Here is a 15,860-nt window from a genome sequence, read left to right on the forward strand (position 1 = left end):
GATTTTTTAGTTTTAAATTTTGGATAAGATTGTACATCTCATAGTGTATAACTGTGTATGAGGACTAGTTAGTATCTGTTATGTAGTGTATGTGGATGGGCTTGTGTACACTTTATTCCTGATATATAAGCGACTAAGTGTCCCCAGAGGTGTCATTCATTCCCCACCATAATCTCTATTATTTTATGTGGATGTTATACAGAGGCCAATAACATGCGGCTTAGTGACTAATTTCCGTACATTTGCTGCAGCAGATAGTATGGGGGGGTCGGGTAAGTGAAGGAATGACACTGGTGACCACCTGGCTGTTTGCCTGGAAATTCTTGTCAGATATTAAGAATTGTGAGCTGGAAGAAGTGTGAGCATCTGGAGTCGGGATTACTGCGCTGTGTCAGGGCCGTCCCTGCAGAGCAAGATGATTCTCACTTAATAAAGTGGCTGATGAACATAGGAAGAGCGCGTGCAGTGCAGGAGGAAGATGTGTGTGTGTGTGTGTGTGTGGGCCGAGGCTGTTTGTACACTTGTGGCTTGTGTCATTATTTAGCAATTAAAGGGATTTTCTAAGCCAAGACGTATTAATCATTTACACTTCAGATAGGTCATCAATATGAGGTTAGTGTGGTGCCAACACCCAGCCCCCTCACTGGTCAGCATTCTCAGACATACAGGAAGCGGACAGCACCGTACATTTGGGTAGTGGCCAGACTGGGTTACTGCAGCTTACACGTAGGTCGTTTGCTGTGATACAAAATAAAGTATTCCCCTTTTACCATTATTGGAGTGCTGGAACCATCACATTTGTTCGTTTCCATTGGGAAGATGGTTGGCTACCATGTGTACCCTCTGTGATATACCTTGGCTGTTTACTTATATATATCATTCTGGATTTGTTTTGTTTTTTTACTGCAGCTCAGCTTACACTGTAGTGAATGGGAGCTTAGCTGCAGTAACCCAGCATGGCCACTAAGCAATGTACGGCGCTGTCTGCCTCCTGTTCTGTGGCCACATGGCAGCAGCTGATCGCTGGTGTTGCTGGAGGTCAGCCTCCCACCAAAATATTTCTGGTGACTTATCCTGTGTATAGGTCATCTTACTAGGAAGCTCCTTTAACTTCTTGACAGTCTGTAATACTCCACATGGGGAGAAAATGAAATGTGATATATTCAAGTCACTCTGGTACATATTCAGTAATAGGACCACCCACTGGACTCCTAAGATCATATATATATATATATATATATATATATATATATATAATATTATTTTTATTTTTTTTCCAAATATATCCTACATCTCCCAAACAGGCACTAGCGCTAGTTTAAGGGTGTATAGCTTTATATTGTCTTTTCCTACATAGCCACCTTTTGTGCAAGGGACCACTGCACAGCCCTGTTTAGGTGAATAGGGTTAGATGCATTGTTCTAGGAGTTTTGCTGTGCAAGGAAACTTGGAGTAAGTGCACCTCTATTTAAGGCCCTCATCTATCAACCCAGGTGGATAAGCATTACCTGTTCAGTAAGATCTGCTTTTAGGTGACAGTGTGTAATTCCTTGTTTTTCCTGTGGGGGTGCTGCAGAAGAATTGAATATGTTATTCTAGTTTCCCATACTGATTGGAGTTCATTGCGGGGGGGGGGGGGGGGGGGCATTAATGTAAAATCTCTTTAAAGGGGTACCCCAGCAAGGACAAGAAAATAATTCAAATCAAATTTAAAAATCTAGTCTTCCAGTACTTATCAACCACAGTATGTCCTGCAGGAGTGTCATTATTTAGCAATAATGTGCTGTCTTTCCAGTCTGACACAGTGCTGCCACCTCTGTCCATGACACGAACTGTCCAGAGCAAATAAGGTTTTCTATGGGGACTTCCTACTACTTTGGACAGTTCCTGTTATGGACAGAAGTGGCAGCAGAGAGCACTGGAAAGAATACAGCACTTCCTGCAGGAAATACAGCAGCTAATAAGTACTGGAAGGCTGGAGATTTTTTTAAATAAAAGTATATTAAAAATCTCTGGCACTTTCTGACACCAGTTTAGTTGAAATAAAAAATATATATATTTTTGCTGGACTACCCCTTTAAATTCCAACTTGGTGTTCTCCTTTAAATAATTATACCAGTAGCAAAGTCAGGGATAATGCCTGTCCCTGTGCTTGATGCTCGGAACACTGTGCCTGCCCAATATATACAATAGGATATAACTATGTGAGCTGCCTTCTCTCTGGAGAGGTGGCATATGAAGGAAGGCCAATAGGATGTAATGCAATATATTGTGCAGTAATGGGATTTATGCATGTTGGAAACCTCAGTGCTTTCCAAGGAGGAAATCCTCGCTCGGTCCCTGTAAGTCAGTTTACATCCCAGCTTTATTGTTTTATCCAAGCAACAGGCTCACATTTACATAAATGCCCTACTGACTTTCTGTTGCTAATTATGTGCTACAATGATTTAGAGAAAGGACTGTAATAGGGAACAAAGTAAAGCCCTGGGCAAAATGTTTCCAAACTGCTAGTATGCAGCAGCCTGTGAAAATCCTTCCCGCTGCACGCGGACAACAGCGCGCACGCTTCATCCGACAGAAATAGCCGCTGCATTTACATAGCTGAGATTACCCTGCTCTAATGTTTTATGTGCACTGACAATATGTTACATTATGTATCGCTTCTGTATATAATTTTTTTGCAGGATACGGTTTGAATGTTAAGATCCTGCCGTTAGATATTAGTTAGGTTACTCAATGTTTATAATCATGAGAAAAAAAATAAAAATGGGGGGGAAAAAAGCTTCTTTTTTTTTCCGGAAAGAGCGCCACTCTTGACCTCAGTTTGGGTGTGGCTTTGCAGTTCGGTTGCATTGAAATGAATTGAGCTGAGTTGTAATACCACACACAACCTGAGGACAGGGGTGGCGCTGTTTTTTAGAAGAAAGCAGCTATGTTTTACAATTCAGCAATACAATTTCAGCAGCAACTGCTAATATGATAATTATAGAAACACTACATGTAGGCGCTTTTTTTTTTTTTTTTTTTTTTGGATGGTCTGTCTTTGAGAATTTCATATCAGATCAGTGGACTCCTGGCATCCCAGCAAATAGCTAACTTAAAGTAGAAATCTGGCCATTTTTAAAATCCGATTGGGGCAGGGGGGACTGGCCTCGGGACCTGTGCCAGAAGTCATTTTGCCCCGAGTTGTGATGACGTCCTAGCTGATGGACTGGCCGCTCAGCCAATCAGTGATTAGAGGCGGCGTCCCACCCCTGGTCACTGACTGGCTAAGCGGGCATTTCATCAGGTGGATCAGGACCTAGCAGCACTGGTGGGGGTCCAAGGGTCCTGCTGCTCACCCTGGGCACACGGAGAGGTAAGTTCGTACGCCTGATCATATTCCCCCTTGCCCCTGCAGGCTACCAGATTTTAAAAATGGCTGGACTTCTCCTTTAAGGGGGGTTGTGGTGACAGTACAAGCATTGCAGTCTTTTCATTTCCTATCAGGCACACTGCCATTCGTTCTATTGTGGCTGTACCTGGTATTGCAGCTCATCCCATTCTCTTCGGCCCTACAAGCACCTCAGCAGACGGCAGGCATCCCTTTGATGGCAGCATGCAGATCACAGAGGGAAGACTGATGAGACCCGACCCCTACAAATCCAGAGAACAAGGAAAACGCCAAAACGCCATTCATTCTGTATGGGGGGTGCTGAAGAGTTCAGAGTTCAGTGTGTAAACTCTCATAATATTCAAAGGACAATTTTATTTCTGTTCCTGTGATCGGTGGGGAGCATGTTAGCCCTTATCCTGCCAATAGGGGAGAACGTCATGAGATATCAATATCCCTTTAAACATGGATTTCTGGTTTACAAAACTCATTATTATATAGTATATTATGGAAGTGAGCAGTGATAGACGGACATGCCATATGCAAGATTTGCATCATCATGGTGAAGTGGAGGACATCTACAAAGATTGTCTATTGTTATTGAGGACCTGAATTTTCCATGCCTTACAATGACAACCCATTGATATCAATATTAGTTATAGTTTTCTCCTGCATTAGTACTGTTGGGGCAATATCATCAGGCGTCCTCCAAGATTATATTGATAATTGGGGGTCTTAACAACATGACACCATGTGATCTGCATAACACCATGTGATCAGCATATTTTAGTTTTGTTTTTTGTTTTTTTATTTTAAAATAAAATGGACTGCCCAAAGCAGATTTGGATTTGCCATAAAGGTTTGACACCTGTGATTTCCAACCTGTGATTCTCCAGCTGTTGCAAAAATACAGCTTTCAGCATGCCTGTCCGGCAGGGCCAACTCCAGGTTTTTTTTGCGAGCCCTCAGGCAACAAAGCCTCAGCAGGCCCCTCATCCATCCACTATGCAACCATCATTTACTATGCACAATCACTTGAGACACTACTAACATACACAAAAACACATTATTGACACTGACTGACTGACACTAACTGACTGATACTGATTGACCGACACAGACATTGCCTGACCGACTTACACAGACACACTCAGACACAGACACACAGCACTTACACCTCAATCTTCTCCCTCTTCCTCTCTGTCCGGCTGTAAAGTTGAGGACCTTCGGATCATGTGATCAGGTCCTTCACACTTTCTCTCTCTGTGCAGGTCCTGCTCCGTCTCCTGTGTCCTCTGATGTTCAGGCCGCTCACCCTGCACTACAGTGAGCGGGCTGAACATTAGAACCCTGGGCTCTTCTCCTTCTCTGGGCCCCTAGAGGTGCTGTGGGCCCTAGCACTTGCCCAGGTAAGCCTTGTACTGACGGAGGCCTTACTGTCTGGGCATGCTGGGAGTTTTGCAACAGCTGGAGAGCCACAGGTTAGAAACAACTGCTCTATCATTGTTAACAGGTCATTGTTCCATAGTAAAACCACTGGTTAAATAACGGCATGGTAAGACTTCCCACAGTGCTATTAGGCCTCCATCTTCCCTGCGAGGGCTTGTGGTCAGCATATGCTTTACTGTAATTATTACCATCCTTATAAGCGTGATGTAAACAGCTCAAGGAAATCACTTAAGGATGAGCCGTGGTGTCACCTGTTATAATGAAGCGATGTCGGGAGGGGCTCGCCCACATAAGACATGAGAGCTGACAGGTTGGGCAGCCCCCTCAGCAATTGGTTCTTGAAATGAAAATTGCAGTGACAAATCATTCAGCGTGACTCGCTGCACCGTGGCAATGCAAAGTGCACTGGAAAGAGGATATACTGGGGAAGTGATACTTGACGCTGCCTCGGATCGCTTGTGTCCAAGTCCTATGTTCTCATTGCACTATTGTGCCAACCGTCAGGGAACACTGACTCATTGGGAAATTATAATGTAAAAAGGCCACTTCTAGAAGGATATTCTAAGTGCTTTATACTGTGGTCCAGACACAATATGAACAGCAAACTAGACCAACACTGTTGCAGCCCAGTGCTAAAACAAGGGAACATGCCCAGCCAAGGGGCCCATCTCCTTGTATGCAGTTATGGATGACTATGGATAGTGGAAAATCAAGGGATAGTCTGTTATGGAGCCCCAGAATCTTTATTCCTATTGTAAGCAATGCATTATACAACTACAGTGACATGATTACGGTGCTGTGATGTCACAATGCGCATGATGACATGGTTGTGTGCATAATCTCTGTGCTGGGATATTACACTGTACTTACAATATTATACCACTGTGTACTTAATTCCTGCTTTGTACCATCACCATTTAAAGGATCATTCTTGTGACGTGACATCACAGTCTGTATCAGCTTTGACAGTGACATCGCCTTTCCCATAATTTCCGCAAAGTAATTTTAAGGGGCTGGCCACTTTATAGTAAAATAGTTCAGTGTACAGAATAAGTAAATGTATTCACTGCACTTACTGACAGCAGCTCCCTGTGTACCTCATAGAGCTAATATCGGACTCCCCTCCTCCAGGCTGGGCTGCCCTGCTCTGTGGAGAGTCTGTCCATAAGATGGCTGACATGGAGGAGCATGTGACCATGCCCCGCCCTCCAAGTGTCAACCATAGGCATACACAGGCTTAGTGGTAGACACTGGGGGCGGGGCATGGTCACATGTTCCTCCATGTCAGCCATCTTATTGACAGAATCACCACAGAGTAGGGCAGCGCAGCCTGGAGGAAGGGAGTCTGATTTTAGTTCTATGACCTAACAGCTATCTAACAGTGTCAGCAGTTTGAAATGGGAATTACACCTGACATTTTTCTTTTAAGGCTATGTTCACACTATGTTTAACCCCTAGACGACCCTGGACGTAGGGTTACGTCATGGAAGTCTGTCCTCAGACGACCCATGACGTAACCTTACGTCCTGGGTGTTTCTCCCGCTATGAAGCGTGCTCCGGAGCGGAGCGCGCTTCATAGCAGGTGGGGGCCGGCTGCAAACAGCAGCCGGGACCTCACCGGTAATGACACGCTGCAGCGATCGCGCTGCCGCGTGTCATTAACGCCTTAAACGCCGCGATCGCGGCGTGACCGCGGCGTTTAAGTGTAAGTGACAGGGGGAGTCCCCTGTCACTTACCGATCGGGACCCCCGCAGTGTGACTGCGGGGGTCCCGATTGTTGAAACGGACTGCCGGAGGTCTCTTACCTGCCTCCGTGAGGTCCGATCGGCGATCTGATCGCCGATAACACTGATCAATACTATGCCTATGGCATAGCAATGATCAGTGTAAAAATCAAAGTAGTGAATGTAGAGGTCCCCCAAAGGGACTTCAAAAGTGTAAAAAAAAAAAAGTTCAAATCACTATTACACTACCCCAAAGCCCCTCCCCCAATAAAAGTCTAAATCACCCCCCTTTCCCATTATATAAATAAAACATATAAAAATAAATAAATAGATAAACATATAATATACTGTAGCGTGCGGAATTGTCCGATCTATTAAAATATAACAAGCGTCATTGTGATCGGTTAGCGGCGTACACAAAAAGGGGAAAAAGTGCGCGGATTACCGATTTTATGTTACATTATATATTAAAAAAATCAATAAAAAGTGATCAAAACGTCCGATCTTCACAAATATGGTATTAATAAAAACTAGAGATCATGGCGGAAAAAATGCCACCCCATACAGCCCCGTAGGTGAAAAAATAAAACCGTTATAAGCGTCACAATAGGCCCATTTTATTAATATTTAATTGCCAAAAAAAAGGATTTCATTAAAAAATACATATATATATAACATTAGAGAATCTGTGTAACCTGCATATGGTTGTGTTCGTACTGACCTATAGAATAATAGTGTCATGTCGCTGTTACCATATAGTGCATTACGTAGACACAGAAACCCCCCAAACGTTACCATATTGCATTCTTATTTACGATTTCACCTATTTATATCTTCATAAATAATATATTTGGAATTCCATCATACATGTTATGGTAAAATGAATGACGCCATTACACAGTACAACTATTCCTGTAAAAAACAAGCACTTACATGGCTTGTAGATAGAAAACTGAGAGTGCTAGAGCTCTTAGAAGGGGAGGAGGGGAAAATGAAAACACTAAAATCAAAATTTGCGCGGTCCACTGGGTCATTTTGGGCCTGGTCCTCAAAGGGTTAAACAACAGCCGCTGTCTGACAAGTTCCTGCAGCCGATCCCCCCATATTGGCTGCAGGGACATCATTTTATTTGGGTGGGCCTGCAATCCAAATAACCATTGAACTTAATGAACTCAATGAACAGAGAAGAACACTGGCCGTTGTTCACACTCTAGCTACCCGAAATAATGAATAATGTCAATTATTTCTGCGGTTGTACCAAACAACGGTCGTTCTTCAATACAGTGTGTGAACAGCGGCCGCTGTTCCCATAGAGTTCAATACAGTTCACTATTTTAAAGAGTCACTGTCGTATTTTTTTTTTTTTTGCAGAAATCAATAGTCCAGGCGATTTTAAGAAACTTTGTAATTGGGTTTATTAGCCAAATCTGCCATTATCTGCATGTAAAAAGCCTTTTCCCAGGTCCCCCCCTCCTTCCTCTTTTTCATCCACTCTGAAAAATCTGAAAATTGTGACTTGTTGCAGGAGACGTCCCCTGTCTGCTCTAGGGAGAGGGGAGGGGGGAGGAGGAAGGAGGGAGTTAGCCGGCAGCAGAAAGCAGATAACAGAGGATTACAGGCACAGAGCTGGGTGACAGCTGTAATCCGAGCTCAGACAGGTCACTGGTGACTGTCACAGGAGATATTCCGTGAGGGATTTGTAGATTAACTCTTTGTTGTCCTGTTTTGGTCTTTTCTTTAGCTCTCTCCATAGGAGAACAATGAAGACAGGGGGGAGAGCTTCAAACTGCTTTTTCATGATAAAAATGCATTTTTCGGATAATAAACCCAATTACAAAGTTTCTTAAAATCGCTTAGACTATTGATTTCTGCAAAAAAAAAATTCACGACAGTGACACTTTAAGACAATAACAGTCATTAGCCAATGTGGCTCCCAAAGCACTGGCTGGGCAACACTGGTCTAGTCTAGTTTGAGGTCTGTATCCTAGGTCTATAGGTAGCCATAAGGAATTCTGGGTAAGAAAGTCACTTACCTGTACGACCTTGTAAAGCACCTGTAATACATTTAGCAAAATGCAATCAAGATGTCACACATACAACCTTCTATATAAGTGGCAAAACTGATCACTTCACAGACATTAGACGTGCAGGTGTAAGAACAGACGTTTCCACTGTCCTGAGCTGTATATGCGCATTTGTCAAGCAGGCCGGGATTATACCTTTTATTATAACAAGAAGCGAATGAACAGACAGTTCTATTAACATATGCATGAGGGCAACTGCTGCAGGGTCCCGTAACCTGTGAATCTGTGTGGAAGCAGCCGGAATGAAATGTGGAGCACGCATTCTGCTGGAACGTCTAAACCACGTTCTCCACAATGCAACTCGCAGTGAATATCGAGAGTAATTTGTAACCATGAAGATTGTTATGTCCACAATCTTCCTTTATAAGATAGATAGATAGATAGATAGATAGATAGATAGATAGGAGATAGATAGATAGATAGATAGATAGATAGATAGATAGATAGATAATAGATAGATAGATAGATAGATAGATAGATAGATAGATAGATAGATAGATGAGATAGATAGATAGATAGATAGATAGATAGATAGATAGATAGATAGGAGATAGATAGATAGATAGATAGATAGATAGATAGATAGATAGATAGATAGATAGGAGATAGATAGATAGGAGATAGATAGATAGATAGATAGATAGATAGATAGATAGATAGATGAGATAGATAGGAGATAGATAGATAGAGAGATAGATAGATAGATAGATAGATAGATAGATAGGAGATAGATATATAGATAGATAGATAGATAGATAGATAGATAGATAGATAGATAATAGATAGATAGATAGATGAGATAGATAGATAGATAGATAGATAGATAGATAGATAGATAGATGATAGATAGATAGATAGATAGATAGATAGATAGATAGATAGATAGATAATAAATAGATAGATAGATAGATAATAAAAAGATAGATAGATAGATAGATAGATAGATAGATAGATAGATAGGAGATTAATAGATAGATAGATAGATAGATAGATAGGAGATAGATAGATAGATAGATAGATAAGTGCACTCTTGTAGTGGTAAAGCAGGGTGCAGAAGCTGAGGACTGGATCCACGTCCTCTAATACATACAATACATAATACATAATACACTGTTGTCCCTATGTGGACCCTATTATGTAATTTTATTGTTTATTTATGCTGGACAATTTTTCACTATGCTAATTAACACTTAATTGAATTGTAAGCACGTGTGTATAAATATATGATGTGAGACTCACTAACACTATGCTTGAAAAAGGTCTCGGGATATGACAGAAACGTTGCAGTATGTAAATAACTTTTTTGATATGGAATAAAACACTTTGTTTTTCACCTAAGGAGTGCAGCGGAACTTTGTTTTGTAGATAGATAGATAGATAGATAGGAGATAGATAGATAGATAGATAGATAGATAGATAGATAGATAGATAGATAGGAGATAGATAATAGATAGGAGATAGATAATAGATAGGAGATAGATAGATAGATAGATAGATAGATAGATAGATAGATAGATAGATAGATAGGAGATAGATAGATAGATAGATAGATAGATAGATAGATAGATAGATAGATAGATAATGGTCACATCATGGCATAACTATAGGGGTTGCAGACATGGGACCTAGTAGGAACCTTTTCCGGTTTCATTAGTGTTTTCATCATATTGCATCATATTTCTATTTTTCTATGGTTTTTTCTAATTTAGGCATGGTTCTTGATAAATCCTTGTGAATTTGCAAAGGGCTAATTTCCATAATTTTTGGATTACACAGTGGTCCAAAAGTAGGTGGACAGTAAGGGGGAGATTTCACAAACATGGTGTAAAGTGAAACTGGCCCAGTTGCCCCTAGCAACCAATCAGATTCACTTTTCATTCCTGTCAGACACTTTGGAAAATAAAAGGTGGAATCTGTTTGGTTGCTAGGGGTAACTAAGCCATTTTCACAGATCCACCTACTTTTGGACCACCCTGTAAATACTATATGTATATACCGTTAGCAATTTCTGTGCAGCCCTTGCTTTAAAAGTGTAAAATAATAAACCCTTATACATGTCTGTCCATGCTTCCGGTTTTCTTCTAGCTTCTGCCCGCTGCCCCTACACAGTCATCAGCCAACGGGCGCACATCACCAAGCAGTTAGCGGCAATTATCTTTAGGCATGATTAAACAACACGATCAGCCAATGATCGTTTCATCAGCTGATCTCTGTCTTTTTTAGCCGAACTGGCCTGATTTGGCAGATTATCGCTCTGTATAATAGGGCCCTTAGGCCGGGTTCACACTGAACAAAACTAGCGGAATTCCGCGGAATGCCGTTAGCCTCCCTCTCATAATGGGAGGCGCGTGCTCCTGCTCTGTCCGCGCTGAAGAATGAACATGTTCATTCTTCAGCGCGGAGAGACAATGTGAGAACAGCAGCGCGCGCCTCCCAATTCCGCTAGTTTTGCTCAGTGTGAACCCGGCCTTAGACTGATATGCAAACGTTATTCGCACCCTCTTTTAGGAAAGAAAAAAATCTAAACAAGAAACGGTCACAAAAATATCACTGAAACAGCCATAGAAAATGCTGTGTACCTGTCGTGCTCCAAACCTTGTCATGTTCAACCTCAGGAGGACAGAAATATCAAGAGTTTGCATTAGTAAATATCACCAGTGTATTCTGAGCCAAAATTACTCTCAAATTTTCTTTTGACAGTTGTATTTTTGGGGGTATTTTTCCATGATGATTTTTTTTAAGACTGCGGAGTTATGGTTGCGGTTGTGGTTATGATATGATTGTATAAGTGATCAAGTTGTAGGAGGTAGATACAGCAGCACCAATGGACCCTAGAGTGCCTGGTAGGTAGGAAGCACGCTGGTGAACCCACAATCCCTTATAAATATAATAATAATATTTATTTGTATGGCGCCAACAGATTCCGCAGGGTTGCCCCTAGCAACCAATCAGATTCCACCTTTCATTTTCCAAATAGTCTGTGAAGAATGAAAGGTAGAGTAATGAAACGTGAGTTATTTGCCATTAAAGGGCGGCCATCCACTCAACCTCAATAGTGCGCGAACATAGCCTTCGGTGGGTATAGGCAGTATTGTATTAAAGAGGTCCAACGGCATCCAGAGATTTTCTTTAATGCTTTATTGAGCCAGCTTACCTAAATACGACGTTATGACCCCATCTAGGGTCTTTGTCAAGCATCTTTGTCATGTGACTGGAAATCACTGTGTTGCACTAACCATTACATTTATTTTGAGGTGAGAGTGTTATTTGTTCAACCTTTTCTCATCTATACTGTACATGCATTTCAATCATTGGGTGAATTCTTGTACTTACCATTAAAACCAACTTTGTTATGAACCTGTGTAGGGGGGGAGTCATTAAGGTTTCTCCCTAAATGTTACAAGCAAAAATGCATGACCTCCTTCACTCACAGTTGAAGTCTATGGGGAGCCAAGTGCCAGGAGGGATGGGCCATATTCCAAGTACTATACTCCATTCTCCTGAGTACAATCTTGGTTTTATCAACGCTCCTCCTATAGCCACCCAAGAAATAATAATTGCTTATGGGAAAAGCCAAATTGCTAAAACCACGGAAAATAATAGTACCATGCCATTCCCATAACACAGCATTGGAAATGTAACAAATGGAGTCTCAATCATGATGAGAATGGCCACCATAGATTTACTCTGTAGGATTACGTTGGAGAAATCAACTCCCTTACACCACCAACTTCACAAAGATCCTTCGATGCATCACCGATACGGCTATAACTTCTACCATTCATTCACTTGCTTTTGATCCTTTTGATCGGGTTAGGTATTTTTTTAGAATTCAGAATATTGAACGTACACAGAATCGTAATGGACACGAGACTTTCCAGTATGGTCATTTTTCTATATAACTGCGGCTGATGATACAGAGTAACAGGCTGAGATGATTCACAAATATGAATTACTCTAGTCTATTAGATTAGATGGAAATTACAGGCTAAATCAGGCTTTTTGTTGTCATAATTTTTTATTCATTCTCAAGCGTTTAAACAGGGAAAAACATGTTGTCGCCTATGTGTTCTGGATCGGTTTACCAGTCTGCTGGGAAATTAATTTAACTTCAGATTATGAATCATCAGGTTCCAGGGATTTTTGCAGCAGCAGCACAATAGTCTTCATGTCTGCCTATGGAGATCAGTCCAATTAGATATATTCCAGGGCCCCATATATGTAATTGTACACTTACCAAAAATACATTTTTGATGGGACTGTCCTAAAAACTGGCCTGCAGAGAGCCAATGTATATCCTTAATTTGGGCCCTATTATCCCGTCACTTTCTAAGTGTTATAACTTTTTAATCTTTTTTTTTTATCACATTTTATACAGTTGTACTTTTAAGCACTGTTGTTGGGTTTATACAACTTTATGATGAAATTTTATAATTAATAATGAATATATATATATATATATATATATATATATATATCATTGATACCAATATTTTAATATTTTCTTTTCTTTACTATTACTATTGTTAGATGCAAAAGAAACACTTTTTAACTTTTTCTTTTTTGACAGAGGTGGGTGGGGGAGGTTCGGTGACTTTCTTTTTGCAGGAATAGTTCATTGTGCTGGATTAATAATTATATGTTTTTATAGTTTGATTTGTTATGGACATGAGAATACAAAATATGTATAGGACCTTTTATTTTTATTTTATATGAAGGTGGGATGGGTTTGGGAGCTGTATACCTTCACATGCATAGCAAGCTTGGAGGCTTTTAGGAATGAGCACTGTAATGACATATATGAGCGGACACTAATGTGTTAAAGGAAATTGCAGTTATACTGGGTTCACACTATGTATATTTGAGGCTGTATTTGTGAGGCTGTATAGCAACCAAAACCAGGAGTGGATTGAAAACACAGAAAGGCTCTGTTCACATAATGTTGTAATTGAGTGGATGGCCATCATTTAATGGCAAATATTTGCTGTTATTTTAAAACAACGGCTGTGGTATTGAAATAATGGCCGTTATTTACTGTTATATGGCGGCCATCCACTCAATTTCAACATTGTGTGAACAGATCCTTTCTGTGTTTGCAATCCACTCCTGGTTTTGGTTGCTATGAGGACCTGACATGAGGACCAAATACAGCCTCAAATATACATAGTGTGAACCCAGCCTTAGCAATGATCACTGACGCTTCCTAATCCGTAAAGATCCCTTCTTAGCTGTCCTCTCATTGTTATTGCATAAAAAGTTGTATAGATAACACAGGATCTACCACTGGTTATGGCTCCCATACACCCCCTTTCTGCATAGGTTACAGAGCATGCCCACAACACCCTACAGAAGTTAATAAGTCATCTGTCAATGTAGATGCTGTAAAGCTCAGAGCTGCCGATAACCCTTATACATACTTAGACGTATCTGTATGTGAATGTACAAATAGACATACGGTTATGCCCATTGGATGGCACAGATATAGAAGCTGTTCTATTGCCTTCTGCAATGGATTCCTCACGTTGCTAATTGCTATGGATTGGCCATTTAACCTTTTTGTTAGAAACATACATACAGTGATTTTATATAGACCTCATGGTTACCACAATGCATCAGGACAGATTTGACTCTGTACAGCTGTAGACAGGCACAACAAAGAATCAGCTGCAAAAGACTGGATCCTCCATTAAAGGGGTCGTCTGGTGCCTGGTATTTTTTAATTTTCTGCTGCTGATACATATTAAACATAATAAATATCCTATGCCTTCCTCTCCGTGCTCCCCCGGTGTCCTCTTCTAGTGTTGCCGCTGTCCCCCCCACTGGCAGCAGAGCCTCCACATCCGTGACAAACTTGTCTTGGAAGTGACAGCCCAGTCGGCCAATCGCTGAATGAGATGGGACAGCCCTGCAGCCAGTGACTGGCTGAGCGTGTTGCCTCTTAGAAGACGAGTTTGTCTCGGAAGTGGAGGCTCTGGAGTTAGCGGGGACACCAGCGACATCAGGAGAGGACACCCAGGAAGCACGGGGAGGTAAGCAAAGGATTAGAGATGAGCGAGATGGATGAGTTTCTGGTTTGTACGAACCTTAACCATCGCCTTTTGAATCCCACTGTCTTCCCAGTCTGTGGGGAAGGTGGCAACAGCCCAGGTCCCACCTAGAAAACAGGGATACAGCCTATGACCTAGGTTGTATCCATGTTTTTCAGGCAGGAATTAGGCTGTTTCCACCTTCCCCATGGAGCAGGCAGACAGCGGGATTCAAAAGCCAATGGTTCGAGTTTGTAGGAACCCAAATCTCGGCAGGCTTGCTCAATGTTTAATGTTTTATATGCACCAGCAGCAGTATATTAAACAATACCAAAGATTGGGCAACCCCTTTAAGAGTCTCGAAACACAGAACCAGACAGATATCCCTCCAGGGAAGGATCTAGCAAAGGGGTGGTTTCTGTAAGGAGACCACCAAAACCACCATATTAAGACCATCGTCTTAATATATCTTACTTCTATCCCTTACTTCTGATTTTGTTGACCCATATCATTGAATATAACTTGTATCTGACGATGACACTTTCCTCTCGTTGCAGGTTTCCATTATGAAAGGTGCTAAGCAGTAAATTAAAAGGTGCAGGATGAAAAGATGGCGCAGGCACGACTTGTACCACCAGGGCCCGACAGCTTCCGCTATTTTACCAGGGAGTCTCTTGAAGCAATCGAGAAGCGCATTGCAGAGGAGAAAGCAAAGAAGCCAAAACAAGAGAACATTGACGATGATGAAAATGGCCCCAAGCCGAGCAGTGACTTGGAAGCGGGCAAAAGTCTGCCGTTCATATACGGCGATATACCTCCGGGAATGGTATCAGAACCGCTGGAGGACCTAGACCCATATTATTTGAATCAAAAAGTAAGGTCTCTTTTATTGCCTTTATTTCGTTAATTTGTATTTTAGTTAAGGAAAAAAAAAGTTTGGTACGTCACTAGCCTCAATATGAAAATATATATATTTTTTAATGATGATGATGTCATTCAATGGTATATCTCAGCAGGCGTCAGGTTACAACAGCTGAGGATTTTATCCTACTCAATAAACATCATAGACAAGTGGAAATTAAATAAATTCAGTCATTTCCCCCTAGGACGAGATATGATTGCTGAAGTTATGAGCCCAGTGGTTGAGGCTGCACTACTGGTGACAGGACATCTAATTCTTATTTCTGTTAGGTGCGGTGATGT

The 15,860-nt window shown here is 41.4% G+C and overlaps 1 protein-coding gene across 1 annotated transcript in view; it reads left to right on the forward strand.

Moving 5' to 3' along the window:
• Positions 1–15,860, forward strand: part of LOC138800816 (sodium channel protein type 2 subunit alpha-like) — a 180,589-nt gene that overhangs the window by 66,496 nt on the left and 98,233 nt on the right. Inside the window, exon 2 of the mRNA XM_069982869.1 lies at positions 15,215–15,531. Coding sequence (XP_069838970.1) covers positions 15,268–15,531 — 264 coding nt within the window. The 5' untranslated portion in view covers positions 15,215–15,267. The remainder of the gene's footprint in view (positions 1–15,214; positions 15,532–15,860) is intronic.

The sequence above is a fragment of the Dendropsophus ebraccatus genome, chromosome 9 (genome assembly GCF_027789765.1).
Source record: "Dendropsophus ebraccatus isolate aDenEbr1 chromosome 9, aDenEbr1.pat, whole genome shotgun sequence".
NCBI classification, from domain to species: Eukaryota; Metazoa; Chordata; class Amphibia; order Anura; family Hylidae; genus Dendropsophus; species Dendropsophus ebraccatus.